This window comes from Syngnathoides biaculeatus, chromosome 5 (assembly GCF_019802595.1).
Source record: "Syngnathoides biaculeatus isolate LvHL_M chromosome 5, ASM1980259v1, whole genome shotgun sequence".
NCBI classification, from domain to species: domain Eukaryota; kingdom Metazoa; phylum Chordata; class Actinopteri; order Syngnathiformes; family Syngnathidae; genus Syngnathoides; species Syngnathoides biaculeatus.
This window is the reverse complement of record NC_084644.1, coordinates 30,005,746-30,026,210: the sequence shown is the minus strand read 5'-3', so window position 1 is coordinate 30,026,210 and position 20,465 is coordinate 30,005,746. Positions and strand designations below refer to the sequence as shown.

The 20,465-nt window shown below is 42.2% G+C and overlaps 2 protein-coding genes across 2 annotated transcripts; one reads left to right on the top strand and one right to left on the bottom strand.

Annotated features, from left to right (window-relative positions):
• Window positions 1–5,342: 5,342 nt before the first annotated feature.
• apoeb (apolipoprotein Eb) lies at window positions 5,343–10,102 on the top strand. The gene is made up of 5 exons (XM_061820019.1): window positions 5,343–5,500; window positions 5,586–5,650; window positions 6,660–6,813; window positions 7,808–8,095; window positions 9,378–10,102. Exons 1-5 carry the CDS (start codon window positions 5,349–5,351, stop codon window positions 9,718–9,720), a joined length of 1,002 nt encoding a protein of 333 aa, XP_061676003.1. The 5' UTR covers window positions 5,343–5,348; the 3' UTR covers window positions 9,721–10,102.
• A 4,492-nt stretch (window positions 10,103–14,594) lies between these two features.
• On the bottom strand, window positions 14,595–19,256 carry LOC133501228 (uncharacterized). Its single transcript, XM_061820834.1, has 2 exons — window positions 19,061–19,256; window positions 14,595–16,066 (listed from the first exon to the last, which is right to left on the bottom strand). Exons 1-2 carry the CDS (start codon window positions 19,118–19,120, stop codon window positions 14,645–14,647), a joined length of 1,482 nt encoding a protein of 493 aa, XP_061676818.1. The 5' UTR covers window positions 19,121–19,256; the 3' UTR covers window positions 14,595–14,644.
• Between the last annotated feature and the right edge of the window lie 1,209 nt (window positions 19,257–20,465).

The window sequence follows — 20,465 nt, the reverse complement described above, 5'->3', positions numbered from 1 at the left end:
GCAATTGCTCAATCATTTGCTGAAACGCATCTTGGGCAGCAATAGCTCATCTTTGGCTTTTATTACACATTTGTGTGCAGGTGGGGACAAAAATGTAATAATGGCAACCGGTTGTTGGAAAGATGTCTTTTAAGACTTGAACGGCAGGCTTTAATTTGCCAAAAAGTACACCGATCAGCCTTCTGGGTGAAAGGACTGATCACATAAAGTTCATGATTTACCAAAATAATGAAAAGGCTAAAGTGTGAGAAATTATTTGATCATAATTTAAAATGATGGAGATAGATGAGGATTTTCCCTTGTGACTTTTTCACTCATTCAACTGAATTTAGTGAAATAAAAACAATTGAAATTGAAGTGCTCCTGTTACTTATGAGTTAGAGATAAACTTTCACATGCGGGTGAAGCCCGGCGTGTTCAGGCTTTGTTCATGTCAGCGTTGCGACACCGCAAAAGGACTGGACAGAACATGTTGGGTAATCTGAAGTTCACGAAGACATCCTGTTTGCGCTATTGTTTCGTGCCACCATCCCTGCTGGCTGATTGCACCCACGCTGCGCCACACGGTGGCAAACAACATTCCACCGTTGTGCCTCCAGCTGTTTCTTGACTAGGTTAACCCTTAAACCAGTGTGCAGGCTGGTTTCTCTGAGGTCCGCGTTGTCGTTTTGAAGTGGATTTCATGAAACAAGTTCTTGTGTGGATAGTGACAAAATGTTCGGGATATTGGGCTTTGGGGTGAGATATCAAGTTGAACCTTAAATGCACTGTAATGCACTTTTACATATGAACTAAAATTTCATCTGTTCGATGTTTTTTCAGCACTTTTTGACTAACAAGTAGGTGAATGGCAAAAACAGTTTCACAACCGTTATTGAACCAAAGCACATATTTTATATACTGCATTAGGAAAATCTCAAAGCGCAAAAAAGTATGTAAAGTAGTAATGAAATAATTATGATGTAGATATCATCATATCATACATAATTATTATTATCATACATTATTCGTAAGAATTTATGAACCAATTAAGTGAGATTGGTTAATTTCTCAGAGCAGACTGACGTGCTGCGGCACTGTGGTTGGGAATCATTGATGTCGAACGTAGTTTTATTTTCTTGGCGCAGCGCTTTTTTTAAACAAATAAACACGTTGGATGTGCTGCCAAAAGCCTGAGGCTGAGCCACAATGTTTACGTTCAAGATGTCGCAAAATTGTGAGGCAAACCTTCTCTCCCTTGTTTAATGTGTTCCGTACTGGCGTTCAGCATGTTATGTTTTGAAAAATCACGATGCATGTACCGTTACACCATCGGAGGCTAAGCACACAAAATTTTTTTTTTCCAAAAATAGAAACTAATTTACAGCACTTGATTATTTTTGGGCCTATTAGCATTTTGTAGCATGAAAATGCTAACAATTACAATAGTTAAAAGACAAAAAACTTTTTACACTTCTCTCACCACTTTAGTTCCCCCACTACTGCATTACTTGTATGCATTATTCATCTGTTTTTATATCATTTTCAAATATTTTGTTTTTTTCTATATTTTTCCCAAATTTGTTCATTTTTCACAGGACAAGCCAAAGGGAAAAAAAGAAGTCTGAAATTATTTTCTTATATTTTATTAATAATTATTATATTATACATACATACATACATACCCCTAATATTGAAAAAATTATATATTTATATTACCATTTTAGATAAATAACATCTAAAATGGTGACATAAAGATATATTTTTAATAATAAATAATAATAATCATAATAAATAAATAATATCTAAAACGGTGCTCTCATTGATTTTTTTATTTAATCTTTATGTCTGTAATGCTTGGATATTTAAAAATATATTCATCATTTGTTTCTGGTTTGCTATCCAAAAATTGTTGCCTTTGTAGAATTTTATTCTAAAATTGGAAATTTTTCATTTTTTGTTTACTTTTTGTATGATTTTTTGCACATGATTTATCAAATTATTTGGTATTTTTTTCAAACAATAAAAAGTATCCTAATATTGATGTATAAATGCACTTTTTTGACAGTACAAAAATTCCATTGGCACACAAGAAAATTTTGCCTGGGATCATTTTGACAATTCTGTCTTCTTCAATTCAGACGGATGTTTTTGAGCATCGCACATATGCAGAAAGTGGCGACGTCCCAGAAAACGTTCAACCGCTCATAACCTCGCCGACTTGCCCGAAATAACAGGCCGACCACATCATTCGACGTTAGCTCAGACGACCGTTCACACACTCCCTCCTGACATGATTGTTTTTCGCATGGTCAGACACTTTACTGTACCGCCTGATCACTCTCATTTCCTCCTTCCTGCATTTGGTCTTAGGAAAGATCTTTTCTTTCAATTCCTCTTTGAGGTAATGCTACACAAAAAAGCCCGCTGTACGACTAATCCATGTTTTCAGATTGCCACGCGGCCACGACTGAGTCAGAGTTGTTTGGTCAACAATAAATATCAGAACAATACAGACAATCTCTGCAGTGCACGTTGGGGTTTAAAAAGCAACGGCAAATGTCAACGTGGTGTGATTACGACCTTAAAGACGTGGTTGTTTGGTCACTTGGAAGTATTTGACCCCCCTCTCCCTCCCAACAGTAACCTCCTACCCACCCCCTTACGTTAGGCTATCATGTCTTATCACGACTTGGTGCTAATTACTTGAGCAAGCCAACTCAACTAATCTTTGTTCCTGTACAGAAGTATCTCAAAGTCCCAAAGGGCAAGGGCCACGACACAAGTACACGCGACACACGAGTCATCTTCGCGTAAGGATACGTAAATGCACGTTGCGATTATCAACTTTTTTTTTTTTTTGAGCCCACACCAACACCAAATTATCAAGATTTTACTGTAAGTTCATGATTTGAACCTTTATATGCATTGATGAAAACTGCAGTTTTGTTTGATGATCTTTAATATTGACATTTTAAAAAAAATGTTTTTTACGGCACTGTAGAACATGAAGTTTAGACCCCAAAATGATATCGCAGGAGGGGGTTGTGTCTGTGTGTGTGTGTTTCCGGGCAAGACCCCCTCGGTGTTGAGTATTGCATTTGCATGAAAAAGCCCACACGACAGGCTGAGTTGACATCCTGCTGCTACTTGCTGTTTCTATTCATATGAGGCCACTTGGTGATGCTGATCAAATGTGGTGGAGGCTCAAACACCCGCTGGGTAGACAAAATGGGCCCTTTTGTGATCGGGGAGTGGGGTGAGGGGGACAAATTAACTTGGAATGTCCGCGTGCATAAATCACACTCTATTATTTTATAATGTCTGTATTTTATTTGCAAGACTGCACATGTCATAATACCGTAGTGGAGACGTCATTTTGCATGCAGACAGAACAAAAGCCATCGACTGGATACAAATAGGAGAAAGCTACATTTTACAGTGGCAAAATAAAGTATGATCATATGATTGATAGCAAGGGTGAAATGAAATAGAGTAATCGCTTGTTTATCATGGGAGGTAAATTCCGCGTGACACCCGCAATGAGTGAAATCTGAATCATTTTAAGCTGTATGAACCTCCAAAGAGTTATTAATCTTTAGCCACACTCCTATTAAAGACTACCATAGTCTTATAAACACTTTCTATACACTTAAACATTGAATAATGCACAGTTGCTTTTTTAACATCTTTTTTTTAAAACAGTTGGAATACAGCTTTAATGCTTTAGGCCCGGAAGCATTTATTTGACTACAAAAAAAATTCCAGCACACACTCAAAATCCTGCGAGATGGTGAATTATGTGCAATGTGAATATGGAAAAAAAATCTACAATGCACTGGGTCTACAATAAGAGAACGATATCGTGAAGGAACACTGCAAAAGAAAAAGTTGAACAATTTTATGTATACTTTTGCAGTCGAACATCTGTTATAGAAAAGTATATACTGTCCATATCAAAAAGTAAAACTCCTATACAGATTAATTAAACCATATAAATTACTTTCAGTAGGCCAATTGTTACCTTTTTTTTTTACATTAAAAATCATTTTAATTGTTTCTTATGGAGTATTTAAATTTGGGAAGTTGAATTTGTTTTTTTTTAAAGCTTTAAACCATAATTAATATGATAAATGATGCAATCATGAAATATTTCACTGAAATCTCTATATCAAATATCCAATCATGAATTTTCTTTGCCACTTATCCTCACAAGGGTTGCAGGGAGTGCTGGAGCCTATCCCAGCTGTCTTTTTGGGATGTGGGAGGAAACCTGAGTGCCCGGAAAAAACCCATCCAGACACTAGGAGAACATGTAAACTCCACACAGGTGGGGCTGGGATTGAACCCGGGACCTCAGAACTGTGAGGTCAACGCTTTCCAGCTGATCCACCGTGCCGCCCATATGATACATCCATTTCACTTTTTAATTCAGACTGAAATACATGAAGTCTTCTCCAATATTCTAATTTACTGAGGTGCGGTTTTATCAATTACTTAAAGCAAATATTCGTATTATGAAATCGATAATGAATTAATCAGAATCAGCTTAATTGTCCGAGTGTGTAAAAACACACAAGGAATTCGGTGCCGCCCTGGTAAGACATTCAGAACAAACTGTGTCATGTGTTATAAATGAGGTCCAGCATTATATCAAAGAAATGATAAAGGTCAGTTTTATTTTGGGATGATAAATTGTGACATCACATCTGCAGGTATAAAATCTTGTGACATGAAAAAAATTTTGAAGTTTTGGGGGTTCCGTATACTGCAAAAGCGATATGTTTATGCCCCCCAACCGTAATGCTCACTTTGTTCTCAATTTATTTCTGTCAGTTTATCTATTAAATGAAACCAATCTCCATATTTTGCCACTTTTGCTGGGCTTCACCAAAAAAGGGATGAAATAAAATAAGGTAGTAAATTGAAATAATTCAATTCAATGAGACTCACAGGAGTATATGAAAAAAAAATCCAATAATCACTAATCTTTTTCTTCTTCTTCTTCTTTTTCCAATATAATTACAGTTACATGTCCTAAAAAATCACTTTCTTCCAGAACATTTCTTTGTAGGGATGGGAAAAGTTTACAAATATAAATCAATGAATTCAAATGTACACACCTACTGACATGTAAACGATGAAAAGCGCAACGTTTGTCCTGGTATATAAAACAAAGGTTAGCATTTATTGTAAATGGGTGACATTTTGATAGTTACACTTACGCAGTTGAAGCCAGACATAAATGTCAGAAATAAAAATAATTTTTTAAAAAAGTAAAAGTTTTTCCCTCCCTCCCTTCGAAGCCTTTAACCTTCTTTTTACCCCGCCCCCCTCCATGCTGACCCCCTGGTTTTGCAAAGAACGCGATGGAAGAAGATCACCCCCACGGTGTCAAGGAAGGGGGCGGGCGGGGGAGGCGCACGGACGTCCCCCGCCCACCCCCACCACGCTCGGCAGCAGCCTTTAAAATCTGCGAGACACCGCAGGTCTCAACACGGAGGAACCTCGACCGTTTCAGGTGAGACGAGAAAAAACAACAGCAACAATTTTGCACATTTTTCTTGATGATACAATTGGTTGTTGCTTTTGTTTCACCCCCACAGGTGTATCTGTCTGCAACTGACCATGAAGGCTGGAGCTCTCGTCCTTGCCCTGGCAGTCCTCACTGGTATGTTTTTGTCATTTTGTTGATTTTATTTTTTGGGTCTTCAGTAATGAACTTGGTACAGTGTTTCCCAACATTTTATTTTTTTAGATCAAGGGACATATTTGACACCACACTACTAAAAAAAAATGCCCTCAAGAGTTTATACTTATCTATAAAATTCAATTGTTTAGCTTGTTGCATATTATTTATCGTTGGTTGCAAAGAATTAATATAAATATATATTTATCTTTCCTTCCCATTGTGCATGTGTATTTTGAAGATAAAATGCATATTATTGTGTTCCATACTTATATAATGATGAACTACAAAAAATTTCGCTAGATGTGTTGTGGTAAACAATTTTCGGACCAGTTAAGGGATAATTTCCCAGCTGGTCATCACATTGCATGCATGGGTTACGACAGCTCCACCCCCGCCCCTTCCAAAATCATGCATGTTAGGTTAATTGAAGGATGGAAATTTTGTTAACTGGGGACCAGTCCTAGGTGTCCTTCCCGTGCCTCAGTCCAAAGTCAGCTGGGATAGGCTCCAACTCACAGCACCTTAAAAGAGTTCAAGAGCTGTCGAAAATGGATACGTGCACCTTTTGCCATCTAGTGGACGAGCATTTAAATGTTCTGCCTGCCACTACACGTAGCTGGCATAGCTAGATGACCAAAGATAAAATACCTTGCAAGGTAAGGCAAGTTTCTATCGCCTTGTGCCGTTAGGAGTCGCCACAGCTTGTCATCTCAGATGAACGGTCATATTTGTTTGGCACAGTTTTTACGCCGGATGCCCTTCCTGATGCAACCCCTCTTGGGGAGTAGAACCCCCAGTGAGATACGAAATCACGACCCCTGGTTTACCAAACCAATGCTCAAACCACCGAGGAGTGACTAAACAAATAATTTACTGAGGATTTGGATAATCTTCCTGCAACATACATGATGATCTCTCCCATGATGAATGGGTTTAGGAATCACAATATAATGAATGTGGATGTTTACCCCCGCCATGTCTATGACAGGCTGCAACGCCCGTGTGGTGCGCCAGGCCGACGCCACCCCAGACCGCTGGGTGGAGACCATAGACCGCTTCTGGCAGCACATCTCCGAGCTGAACCAGAAGGCCGATGGAGTCGTGCAGACCATCAAGACCTCGCAGCTCAACCGAGAGCTTGAGTAAGTCCTTTGTTGTATATAACCACGGAAGAAGGAGGGCTAGGTTGGGCTAAAGGTTCTCCTGATCAATAACTATTGTTAAATGTGCAGATATGGCATTCGTTGCTGTAGTCATGATATTATAACTAGTTAATGAACTCATAACAACTGAATAGTAAAAAAGTGATGGTACAAGCACAGTGACCAGTCGATTATTCGCAGCATATTGAGAATGAGCTGTGCCGTGAAGAGCAAAACTGGCGCGCTTTGCTAAAGAGATTTGTATTTGCTTGTAGATACCACAAGATGACGCCAAAGCATTTAAAAATGGAGACGAACAGATCGCATTGTCATGCTTTGTGCGAGATGTACACAATGATGACGATATTCAGTTGGAATAAATCATAGTAATGATTAATAATAACAATCAATATGTAAAAATTATCAAACGAACCTCCCATGTGGCTCATCAATAGTATTAACTAGTTTTTATCTTAAACAAGACACGAGCAAACAGAAAAAAAGGCCAATAGGGCTTGTAACTGCATAATTTCGTCTCACAAGTGTTCTAGCTTAATGCTAACGCACAATGAAAAACACCGTAGAGAGGCTAAAAAAACTAGCATTGATATCACTGAGGTTATAATAAACATTGAAACAACGGACAGAACACCAACAGCGTAGCATTACATGCAGACAAACTGTAATGTAAAACTCCTTACAGGCACCTGAGTCTTATTCGTGGTTCACCATCAAATATGTCGATTAATAAACTGAGGCATGGTAGTTCGGGCCAGAACAAGCAGCAGAATGTCCATGGAATTAAAGCACGGAAACTATGAGCTTAAACAATTTAAACTCTTTACATTTTATTTATGTGCGAGCTACACAATTGTTGGTGTTTTTTTTTTAATGGGTGGAACTGATTAGCAGCTTTTCTATGAGGAAAGTGCTTTGAGCTACAAGTGATGAACAGAATCAGTAGAGATCCTTCTGACGGGGCATCTGCTCACAGCACCCTGATCACGGACACCATGGCCGAGCTGACGGAGTACAAGGACAAAATCCAGACAAAACTGAGTCCCTTCGCTGCCGAATCCACCGGCCAGCTGGCCACTGACCTGCAGCTCCTGGCCAACCGGCTGCTGAAGGACATGGTCGACGCCAAGGAGCGCAGCGGCAACTACCTGGCCGAGCTCAAGTCCATGGTGGAGCAGAACTCCGGCGATGTCCAAAGCCGCATCAACACCTTCACTAACAAGCTGAAGAAGCGCCTCAACAAGGACGCCGATGACATCCGCAAGTAAGTTGATGAATGGGTTTGAAAGGTGGGCAAGATTTGAATGTGACCAAAGCCACGCCCGTTACAAGAATGAACGTGTCGAGACTGCTAGAAGGCGGGGGTGGGGCTGGGGGTGGGGAGGGTCACTCTTACACCAACACACACCACAGGATAATTGGCTCCAAATAAACAATTAAAAATTACCCTGTTGAAAATGTAATAGTCGTGTAAATATTGTAATTACTTTCTCAAAGTTATTTAACTAATGTCTTTTACTTTTTAAGTTAGTATTACACAAATAGTACTGAAAACCCCGATAAATTGTAATTACATAATAACATAATTTGTTGCAGTCTATGTATACAGCATGTGAATAACAACCATACTGTAACAAAGCACGTCGATCTAATGACAAATGCAGACAATTTAGACAAGATCCCTTCATGACACCCCAAATAAGTGACTGTTCCCCGCCAAAAAAGGCCAAAATTATAAAGAAGAAACTGTTCAAATGTCAATGTCCTTTTCCATGCTTAAAAGTGTAACTCATAGATTGTCCCACAAAGTAGTGCTCCGAGGTTATATTTGGAAAATTCACGTCACGTTTGAGACGACGGCGGAATAGCACAACAGGACAGAGCCAATAAGTGCCGGCTTCAGCTTTTGTGGCTTTAATTCAAATGTCTGTAAAATTGTAACAATGAAAATTTCCCAATGCTACAATAACTGAATACCGCATTGTCTCCCAGTAATATCATTACAATTACGAGATTACAGATTACAATTCTCTCCATTTTGTAATTAAACTACATACCTCTCACTTGAACTCAGCATAACCTTGGAGAGACAAAGACGATTATCAGACTTTTGCACACTTTGATAGAAATAAGGAGAAGTCCATTACGCCATTGTCTGGTTGTTTGCGTGTACACCAGTGAACGGGCGATCATTCAGTTTCAAGTCCCAATCCCGGAGTACATGGCTAGCCCCAACTCGGTGTTGACCACACACATAACACCTAGCCATTGTAAATATTGAACAGGTTTAATATTTATGATTGTCAGCCTTGCCCGATTTGTGAGGGGCTCAAGCAGGAGGAATTTACTCTTACCACACCTAAGACCACAAAAAAAAAGAAAAAAAAAACCACTCGGGTTTATCTTTGGGAGATATTAAATAATGTGGATTTTGCTGATGCTCATTTTGCACAAAATAGACACAATTATGAGTATGTGTGGAAAGTCCTTAACAAAACCTAAAAACAGCGTGAAAGTTTAATGTGACATCTCTTCCTTAAAACCAGTACAGTGGCCACCTACCTGGGTGAGTTCCAGTCCCGCACCTCCCAGAACCTGGACGCCGTGAGGGGGCAGGTGGAGCCCTTCGTCCAGCAGGCCGGTGACACCGCCTCCCAGAAGATGAGCGACCTCTCCACCGTGCTGAAAACCCAAGCTCATGGTCTGGGCCAGCAGCTGGAGAGCCAGGCCGAAGCCCTCAGAACCCAGTTTGAGACCACCGCCGAGGAGCTGCGCACCTCTCTGGAAGGGAAGATCGACGAGCTGACCGAGCTCTTTGCCCCGCTTGCCGCCCAGATCCGCGAGAAGTTCGAAACCATGATCGAGACGCCTGACAGCGCCTCGGCTTAATGAGAAACACTTTGAGGGGAAGCTGGATGCGGGGGTTTTACAGACCTGCGAAGGAGGAGGAGGAAGTTGAGAGTTACTGATTCCATCGTGACTTTGTTGCCCTCTAGTGTTCAGTTCAGTTGAGCGTGTTTGTTGTGCTTGTAAATAAACATTCACCGAGTGGGCCTTACTCTAATGCACCAAAAATGCCTTTCATTTCAAGTTTATCATTTCAATCAACACTTTTTTCCCCCCTCCAAAACTCTACGAGGATTGGATGCGATAATGACAATCAGCCGCTAGGTAGTGCTGCCACGCTTGTTGTTGCTTGTAACCCGTACAGCGCGTCACTGAATTACTGATGCTGCGCCCTGTAGCAAATGAATAAAGAACTCAGAAAAGACCCAACTCTTGTTTTGCCTTTTTCCCTTGATGACCCCACACATCTGATAAGAAATACAGCTGATGAGATGTACACCACAAAAAAGTATGTGATCTTTTTCTACTCCCTCCCTGACGGACCCTCCTCTCAAGCACCCCTAAATAGACCTTATCAGGGAGGCTGAGGAGTGTGTTCCCCCTGTAGTTAGAAAGCACCCTCTCGTCCCCGTTCTTAAAAAGGGGGCCAACCTGGGGTGGTTAATCACTCCAGCGGCACTATTACCAATGTCCATGCGATGTTGCAGGCCGTGTCAACCAGGATACCTCCACAACATCCACAACCTGTAGGAACTCTGGGCGAATCTCATCCACAATCTAATCCAGGGCTGTCAAACTCATTTTTCTCACGGGCCACATTGTTGTTCCGGTTTCCCTCAGAGGGCCGTGTTGACCGTGGAACAAAAATATTTAATCGTCTCATCATATTTACATCATCAATTTATGAACTAGTTTTGGAATCAGAAATGAAGGGTAATGTGTTTTTCAACTATTCACGGTTGGTAACACAAAAATGATTGTAATATTTCAAGTTTATCATTTATGATATATGACAATTTGAAATTTTGGTACAAATTTTTACAAGAATCCTGGAAATTGACACTCTAGATTTGGCTTCGCGGGCCACATAAAAACACGTGGCGGGCCAGATCTGGCCCACAGGCCTTGAGTTTGACACCTGTGGTTTAATCAGTGAAGAGCAGAAATTGTAAACATTTTTCAGGGTGTTGTCCATGAATAACCGGAGCTGGTCACTTGATTAATGTCAATAAATTAAAATAAAATATAGATCATTAATGAATATCCGCATGATGTGTGACAACTGAACACACGGTGCAATCATAAACCAAACATTTCCGTGGATCCGGCCTTGACCAACACTCGGTTCAAAGGATCATCAGCCATCTATGAAAGAGTGATGCTTCAACTGATTCTGTTTAATGTTGTTTTCCAGCTGGAAAACTTCCAACATTGATTTGGACTCTATATTTGTTTGATAGCAAGAACCTCCTAGGGTATCGTGAGGCTATGTTTATTGAAGCTATCAACTGTTTTACTGGTTACATACCAGTAATCGACCAGGTATTTTTTCACTGGAACGCATTTTCCAGGTGACTACCATTGAAGCAGATCAGTTAAGGATTCACTCCTTGTTGTATTGGTATGTAATGCTATGACGGAATCTCCTCTAGCTCAAGCTGCTAGCGTGTGAAACCGCCAAGCTGCTGCCGCTCTTCTCCAGGCTCACAGCTCAAATCCGGCAAAAAAACCCCATTTAATATCAAGTGGCAATTAACTCCCGCTGGACTTGATCAATAAATCTGTTCAATGACTTAACTCATTCAATGCTGCGCTCTCATCAAATTAGTAGTTACTGTACAACAAATGGCACTGGGTCACTACATACAACGCTGTGGAATCTAATAGTGGATAATAGACGCCAGCCACCACTATCACAAACAACACTTGGGCACTGAACTGCAGCTACAACTATGGGTTGTTTTCACTGACATCACATTTTTTGCTGAACCACAGTGCACCGCCATTTAACCCTCTCTACCTAACGAATACCCAGTGTGGAAGTCTACGGAATACTCTCGGTTACTGTTTGTGTTTTTGAGTTTCACGGGTGTCTTGGGACTCAAGTACACAAGAGAGGACTTGCTAACCATCAGAGAACTTTCTTCTGCCTTTTAATCGACAACTCTCACCGATTCGCTGACGCTTTTTCCAGAGTTGCTAGTCGGTGCGCTCTTCAAAGCCTCGCGATCCGCCACACAAGTCCGGCTACAAAACCGGGGACATCGTCTAACGCTTCCGACGAAAGACTTTGGACGTTCTGCGGCTTTGTGCTTCTCTTTGTGTATGATTGCCCGACGCTGCTATCCCGCTGCCCCGTCTCAACCTCCATCTGTCGCCGGGCTAAACTAACAAACTTAATCGATACTCTTTTCAGAAGGCCAACATTACAGTTAAGATCGTTTTTTGTTAGTCACTTGAAAGATTTGAGAACTTTGTGAAATACTGGATTTGTTTATTCTTTTGTCTTTCTGCCATTGTCATAAAATTTTAAACAAATAAACATTTAGCTCTGCTTGTGGTGAACTAATATACAGGTTGTACTTTTTGAAAAAAAAAATTGAATAAATGGAGTTTGCCTCAATATTAAAAAAATGATATTCCACCGCCTTTCGTTTTCCGTGTTAGCATACAGGCAAGTGCTCTTCCTTCGTGATTTCTGTCACATAGAGTATAACACAATACTGCGCCTTTGTTACGCAGTCCTGAGTCGCATGATGTGTGTATGCCAGGTATCCTAATAGTCAGTCTGGGCTTGATGTGCTGTCAGTCGCGTCTTCAATAAATGAGGTTGGAAACATAATGTCGTCCACCTTGCCTATGTAGTAACGGAGGCTCAGGGATAAAAAATGGCCGCTGTTTCAGGCAGCTCAACGGGTGAGTCACATGAAAACAACCCATTGCAAATCCCTCCCCCTCCCTGCCAATTCACTTGAGCAACACCAAATTTGGAGAAGCCTGCAACTCAAAGCTTGGCTCACAACTGGAAGTTAATCTTGACAACTGAAAAATCTCATCAATTGGGATTTTTCCATTTCATTCCCTTTGCTTATTATCGCTCCTCCATATAGTTTGTGATGCTTTATTTGGCTCAGTTGGAATGAAAAAAAAAAGTTACAACTGGGAAATAGTGGCGTAATAAAAAGTAAATAGTGTGACTGACCTATGCGAGTCAACAAAAAGGGTTGCTTCATTGCATGGTCACCACGTGTTGATTAAGTCCAGAGTGCATCACCCACAGGGGACAAAAACGGGTATGTCTATATTGTTCTTAAAAATATTGACCGGGGTGGTATGGTGACCGGTTAGCACCTCCGCCTCACAGTTCTGAGGACCCCGGGTCAAATCCAGCCTCGCTTGTGTGGAGTTTGCATGTTCTCCCTATGGCTGTGTGGGTTTTCTCCTGGGACTCCAATACCCTCCCACATACTAAAATCATACATAGTAGGTTAAGTAAATACTCACAATTTTTTTTTTTTTATATACCAAAATGGCACCCTGTGATTGTATGGCGACCAGTTCAGGGTGTACCCTGCCTCTCGCCCAGAAACAGCTGGGATAGCACACCTGCGATCCTAGTGAGGATAAGTGGCATGGAAGATGAATACATTTCATTGTACAGAACCTGTTCACTTTTGGCAATGGTATTCATAAAGTGTGGACAGAGCTTACACAGTACAGCAGTTCATTGGTGGACAGAGTTTAGCCCTTGATCAGTTGCAGGTTATATAAGCTGTGAGCAAGCACAGGCACAACACGGCAAAATATCCTCTTCAGGTGAGACAGGGATGGAAAATTTATTTCAGTTTTAATTTTGAGAACTTTGGTTTTATCATTTATGATTGTCTGAGAGGTAGCATGGTATCCTGGCAGTTAGTACGTTTGTGTCACATTTCCATGGAACGGGATTTAAATCTTGGCTTCTGGTTTCCTGTTTGTGGGTTTTAGCTTCTTGCCTTCAAAAATGTGCTATTTTGGTTCATTGGAGAACATATTGACCATTGGTGTGAATGTGAGCTTGAATGGCTATTTGATAACTAGTCGAGGATGCTTTGCACATTCTCAACTGAGTCAGGCTCCTGTTCACCCATTACTCTGATGAGGACAAGCACAATAGAATGGATGGATTTAATGTATTAATTTTTCTCCACTTTCCAGGTGTATCTGTCTGCTATCACCATGAAGACTGTTGCGCTCATCCTTTCCCTGGCCTTCCTCACTGGTACGTGTTTGTAAATACATATCTGTTTGAACATACGGTGGCACCTCTACTTACAAACGTCTCGTAACAAAAAAAATCAGAAAATGAAATGGCGACTTGGGAAAAATATTCAGGATGTGAAATGCAAAAATAGGAGTTGCTCTTCGCAGCCCCCAAATTCTACTGAACGTATTCAAACGATTCTGTATCTTGGTTTGGAAGTGGTGTGATAGACCTGCTCTCCCATTGGGTATTGCCCAGCATCTTCGTGGCATCGCACTGGCGAGGAGGGACCTAAAATTTTAACCGTGATGTTCTGTTTCCCTTCGAGTCACTCAATCACACGCGAGTGCTTTCACACACTTTGTGAAATGGTCTCACACAACTTTTTCATTTTGTGTTTATTGCAAGTTTATGCATCTTTCTTCACCGTGGGCACCAAGAAACTTTAGTGGAATAGAGTAGCGTGTGTGTACATTTGCACGTGTTTTCTCTCAGCTATCAAACGTTTGCCACCTCCCCCGTCCCCCACCATGCTTTTCCCCTCTCACCCACCCTTCTCTTTGTATAGTCACCCAATGCCAAAGGTAAATGAACATAATTTTCATAAACAAATCACAGGGTTGGACCCAAGATGTGCGATTCTTGAGACCAGGGGCAGTTCGGGGAGAAATTTTATTCGATCCTAGGTCAATACACAGGCAGGCTTGGAACAGATTAGGGTGTTTACATGTATAAAGTTCTACCTATTAAAAAAAAAATCATGTGACAAAACGACTTCCGGAATGAATTAATTTCATAACTAGAGGTATCACTGTAGCTGATGTGGATGATGTGTGTTGATCCCGCCCTCCCAACACAGGATGCAAAGCTCGTGTGAAGGGGCAGTGGCAGCAGATCCACGATGACGATCAAGACAGCACGTTGCTGACTCATCATGATCATCTGGGCCAGCAGCAGGAGCGGCAGCAGCAGATTCAAACTGATGATAAGGATCCCAAGTGGCTGACTCAGTTTGATGCCCAGGGCCAACAACAGCAGCAGCACCAGATCCACAATACCGATCAAGAGTCCCAGAGGTGGCCAATTCAGGACGATGGTCAGGGCCAGCAGCAGGGGCAGCAGCAGGAGATGCACACAGATGATAAGGATCCCAAGTGGCTGACTCAGTATGATGCCCAGGGCCAACAACAGCGCCGGCAGCAGCACCAGATCCGCCATGCCGATCAAGACCAGAGCTGGCCAACTCAGGACAATACTCAGGGCCAGCAGCAGCAGCAGCAGCAGATGCACACTGATGATAAGGATCCCAAGTGGCTGACTCAGTATGATGCCCAGGGCCAACAACAGCGCCGGCAGCAGCACCAGATCCGCCATGCCGATCAAGACCAGAGCTGGCCAACTCAGGACAATACTCAGGGCCAGCAGCAGCAGCAGCAGATGCACACTGATGATAAGGATCCCAAGTGGCTGACTCAGTATGATGCCCAGGGCCAACAACAGCGCCGGCAGCAGCACCAGATCCGCCATGCCGATCAAGACCAGAGCTGGCCAACTCAGGACAATACTCAGGGCCAGCAGCAGCAGCAGCAGATGCACACTGATGATAAGGATCCCAAGTGGCTGACTCAGTATGATGCCCAGGGCCAACAACAGCGCCGGCAGCAGCACCAGATCCGCCATGCCGATCAAGACCAGAGCTGGCCAACTCAGGACAATACTCAGGGCCAGCAGCAGCAGCAGCAGATGCACACTGATGATAAGGATCCCAAGTGGCTGACTCAGTATGATGCCCAGGGCCAACAACAGCGCCGGCAGCAGCACCAGATCCGCCATGCCGATCAAGACCAGAGCTGGCCAACTCAGGACAATACTCAGGGCCAGCAGCAGCAGCAGCAGCAGATGCACACTGATGATAAGGATCCCAAGTGGCTGACTCAGTATGATGCCCAGGGCCAACAACAGCGCCGGCAGCAGCACCAGATCCGCCATGCCGATCAAGACCAGAGCTGGCCAACTCAGGACGATACTCAGGGCCAGCAGCAACGGCGGCAGTACTAGAGCCACACTGATGATAAGGAGCCTAAGTTGCTGACTCAGGATGTTCAGGGCCAGCAACAGCAGCAGACCCATGCCCGGCACCTGCACCTGGATGACGAAATATTTTAATATAAATATTATTACTGAAATATTTCCACTCTGTGTGTCATGATATATTCACTGTTGTGCTCAAACCAAAGCTATGTGTAATAAAAAATATTGCTTTGGCACCATCTTGTGGTATGTTTGGGCCAAGCAAATCCCTTGAAATAAGGTGAAAAACTTTGTCTCACTATACCCTTGTCCAATAAAAAAGTCCTTTGAATTAATCTTATTTCATCGTTCTGAAAATCGAACCATTCTGGGTGGGCTGATATTAGCAGTTTGTGGCTCACTGTATTGTTAGATCACAAACAATAGCAGTTCATTTAGTTATCCATCCATCCATTTTCTTTGCCACTGATCCTCACGTGCGTTGCAGGGAGTGCTCATGCCTATCCCAGCTGTCAACGGGAAGGAGGCGGGGTACACCTTGAACTGGTTGCCAGCCAATCGCAGGGCACATGGAGACAAACAGCTCACAATCACACCTAGGGGCAATTTAGAGTGTCCAATTAATGTTGCATGTTTTTGGAATGTGGGAGGACACCAGAGTGCCCGGAGGAAACCCATACAGGCACGGGGAGAACATGCAAACTATACACAGGCGGGTCTGGGATTGACCCCGGGACCTCAGAACTGTGAGGCCAACACTGTACCAGCTGCTCCATCGTGCCGCCTCATTTAGCTGAACAGCAAAAAATGGCACCTGAGATTTAGAGTAAACTCCGTGTTTCTCAGCGACAGCCCAGAAATCTGTCTGATCTAGAGAAGATCTGTGTGGAGGAGTGGGCCTAAATCCCTCCTGCAGTGTGTGCAAACCTGGTGAACAACTACAGGAAACGTAGATTGACCTCTCTAATTGCAAACAAAGTCTACTGTACCAAACATTAACATCGGTTTTCTCAGGTGTTCAAATACTTATTTCCAGCTGTTTCACAAAAATAAATCGTTTAAAAAAATCTTACATTGTGATTTTTGGATTTTTCTTTTTAGATGATCTCTCTCACAGTGGACATGCACCTAAGATGAAAATTTCAAACCCCTCAGTGATTTCTAAGTGGGACAATTTACAATATAGTAGGCTGTTCAAATGATTTTCTTCACTGTAAATAGCATCCGCTAGCAGCTCTCACACACTATACGTTTCCCTGTACTGCAGCTTCTTCTGCGAATTGACCCCTCCGTACAGGGCACTTAACCACGCCTCCTGAAGTGACGTCACACCACGTGCGCTGACATAAGACAAACAATTCGTAAAAATGGCAAATACAATACAATACATTCATAACTGAGAGAGACGACATGCTTCTGATTTCATTCAATCATTCACACGTAGCAATGTTATGCTTGCGAAGAACATCTCATTCATTTATACGAGACGTGTATTAAAAATCAAATTTAGGGCATATCTTCGTGCAAACACAGTCTGGTTAACTTTCGGCCGCGAGCCAGCAAGAAATCGATACGTTTGTGCAGTCCGATCTTCGCTAAATATCGCTCAACAAAGAATAAGTGTGTCAATCGATCGCACGGAGCAATGTTATGCTAGCGGAGAACGTGGATTTAGTTGATGATGCGGTCTGCCACAAAGTTTGATCCATCGAAGGCATTTTTCGTACTGAGTCTTCGGTTTTGGAAAGTGTACGAATCGAACTCCACCAACTAGCCTTTCAGGATACCTGTCGTCACTGTTACAAAGTCCGTGACTACACCTCTTAACCATATTTTTGGTTAAATAACCCAAATACGCGATAAAACGCTAACTAAACCTAGACTGGACCGTGCAATGTTGTCTGAGAAAATGGCGGGAGCAAAAACGCGCTTTGGTTTATGCAGATCGCTGGCCTCTGATTGGTCAGTGACACGGATTGCGCAATATCCACGGAGGGGTCAATTGAATCACACAGAACATAAACTAACAAATGTACTGAACAAAACTCCTTGAAACAATACTTTAAATAAATGAGTTCTATTCTAATTACGGAGTTCAAGAACATAGAGAAATCAAATAGGACATGTTAAACAAAAATAATACAGCCGGATTTAACATAAAAATCACTTAATCAAACACTCCTTCTGATCTGTCGCTCTTATTATGAAGGAGCAGGAAGTTGCACACTCTCTTCCTGTTCCATAGCTCTTTTTCACCCAAGCTATATCATGTTCAATTAACGTGTGAAAACTTTGAAATGCTATATGGGTTCAACAGAAATGCATCTCAAACACAACAACGACCTCCCACCCCCACCCTGGTCCCGTGTATCTTACCTGGAAACAGCACAGAATACACCTTGAGCACACAGCACATAAATAGGATCCGCTAACAGCTCTCACATGCTATAGAGCTCGTGCACCAACATCATAAAATAATGTCACTCGCCATATTGCCGATCAAACAAAGCATTGCTGTAAGTTAAGTCAGTCGAGACGAAACGAAAATACGTCTTATAGCACGACACCCAGAGTTTTGTCCGATTCCGTTCAACATTTAGAAGTTGATAATAAACGTAGGTACATGGAAAAATGAGACACTTGCCATAGAGGACCCATATTTAACACCAAAGTCGATGTTTTCGCCGATAAGAAAGTGAACTGTTAATTCGCTTCCGCTTGTCTCGGACAACTGGATCTACACATGGATCTGGTGAGTAAGTCGTCGAGATTTACATAGAAAAGTTCGAAAGCGTACACAATTCTGGACGCATACAAATACTTTGTTGCTGGATCTGTTCTCAATCAGGAATAAATCCCACATAGTGATGGACCCCCTCAGATTTTTTCAATACAAATACCAATATTTAAATAAATGAATGGAAAAAATTTTTAGGACAGGGAGTCGTCTCCTTCGTACATGGAAGCATATTGCAGCCACACGTTAACCTTTGTAAACCTGTCAGCAATAGATGTTTTTTTGTTTTTTTTTTTTAAAAATATGCATTGAGTCAACTTGGCATTATAAATACTCCTTGGTTATTTGAGATTGAGAAGAATAATTCCTACCTGAAATGAAGCGGTCGCTACACAGGAGTGTGTGTATTTTGGTTGGGCATCATCCATCATGTTTAATTCATCGATCTTTTCTCATTTTTTCAGCTGGTATTCCATTGAATGACCTCTTTGAATATTTGTCTTGTCTGTTGGAACAACCAACAGCAGAACAAGTCTCGGGAATTGTGAATATTCTGCTCCGGTTCAATGTCCCCCACACTGTCGAGCAGCTCTTTTTGACCGGCAATATGACGCTGTGAAAAGTGTGACATCACATTACGTGTTCTCTACGTTTTCCTCTACTGAGTTTCTTCTGCGAATGAGCTGGGCAGCGTCGGCTGACGACTGCAACACAGCGTCCTCCGCTGGCGTATTGTTGTTACTATAAGAATGAACACAGTGAAATGAAGGAAATACTGTATGTTATTACGTGTCCAGAGTCACACAAGAGTTGAATTTGAGGGGTAAAGTATTTTAAAAATGTTTTGTGTTGTGTATTGACTGGGCCAAAAATAATAATGTTATTAATGTCTGAACCATTCCACTCCAAACAGCATGTGCCACACTCAAATATCTTAAAAATAGAACAGCTCATAACTTGAAAAACTGGTAAGTTGAGGCGCTTGCAAGCCAAGGTAGTACTGGATTGTTAAAAAAATACTTTTTTGTTCACGTTACATTTTTTTGTTCTTTGTGTAGGCAGCTCATTTTGATAGGACAACCAGCGATTGCCATCTCTTCCAACTGTGGCGGCACTCAACCGGTGGCCGCCAACCTGTCCCTATTGCCCGGCTCCTGCCTCGTCATCACGGATGTCCGCCCGTATGGCCCCGTAAAGACCCTGGCGCTTGGCATCCTTGCCGACCACCTGAAGTGCCCAGCCGAGCGCCTCACTTGGAGTGGCCTGAATGGCCACCGTACTAACACTGATGGGTGACTCTGTGCCTTTCTAAGGGCCCCATTTCTGCTCACCCTGGCTGGGTGACCTTTTTTGTTTTGGAACGTCTGGAATCTGTTCCTTGAGTGGTGTTGGGGCGGTGGGTGGTGGTGGGACTGTCATGGTGTATGTTTTAGTTGGATTGATTTTGTTTTATGTTTTGTGTGTTCCATGTTTTCCATGTCATGCGTGGTCATTGTGTACGCTGTGACCATCTGTTTGCATTTGATCTCCTCCCTTGTGTTGACCAATCAGGTCCCTCCAGCCACTCGTCCCTTGTCCAGGTGGTCCTCGTTGTTCTCTGAACTGCCTGGTTTCTTTCAGTTCTTCTCGGTCCAGTTTTTCGTTGACGCCATGTTTGTCCGTGCCCATGCCATTATACAGTATCTCTCAGGCATGTCTCGTCTTGTTTCAAGTTTAGGTTTGTTTAAAGTTTTCTTTGTTAGTTTGATTATTTGCTGTTGGACTCTTTTCAGTTTG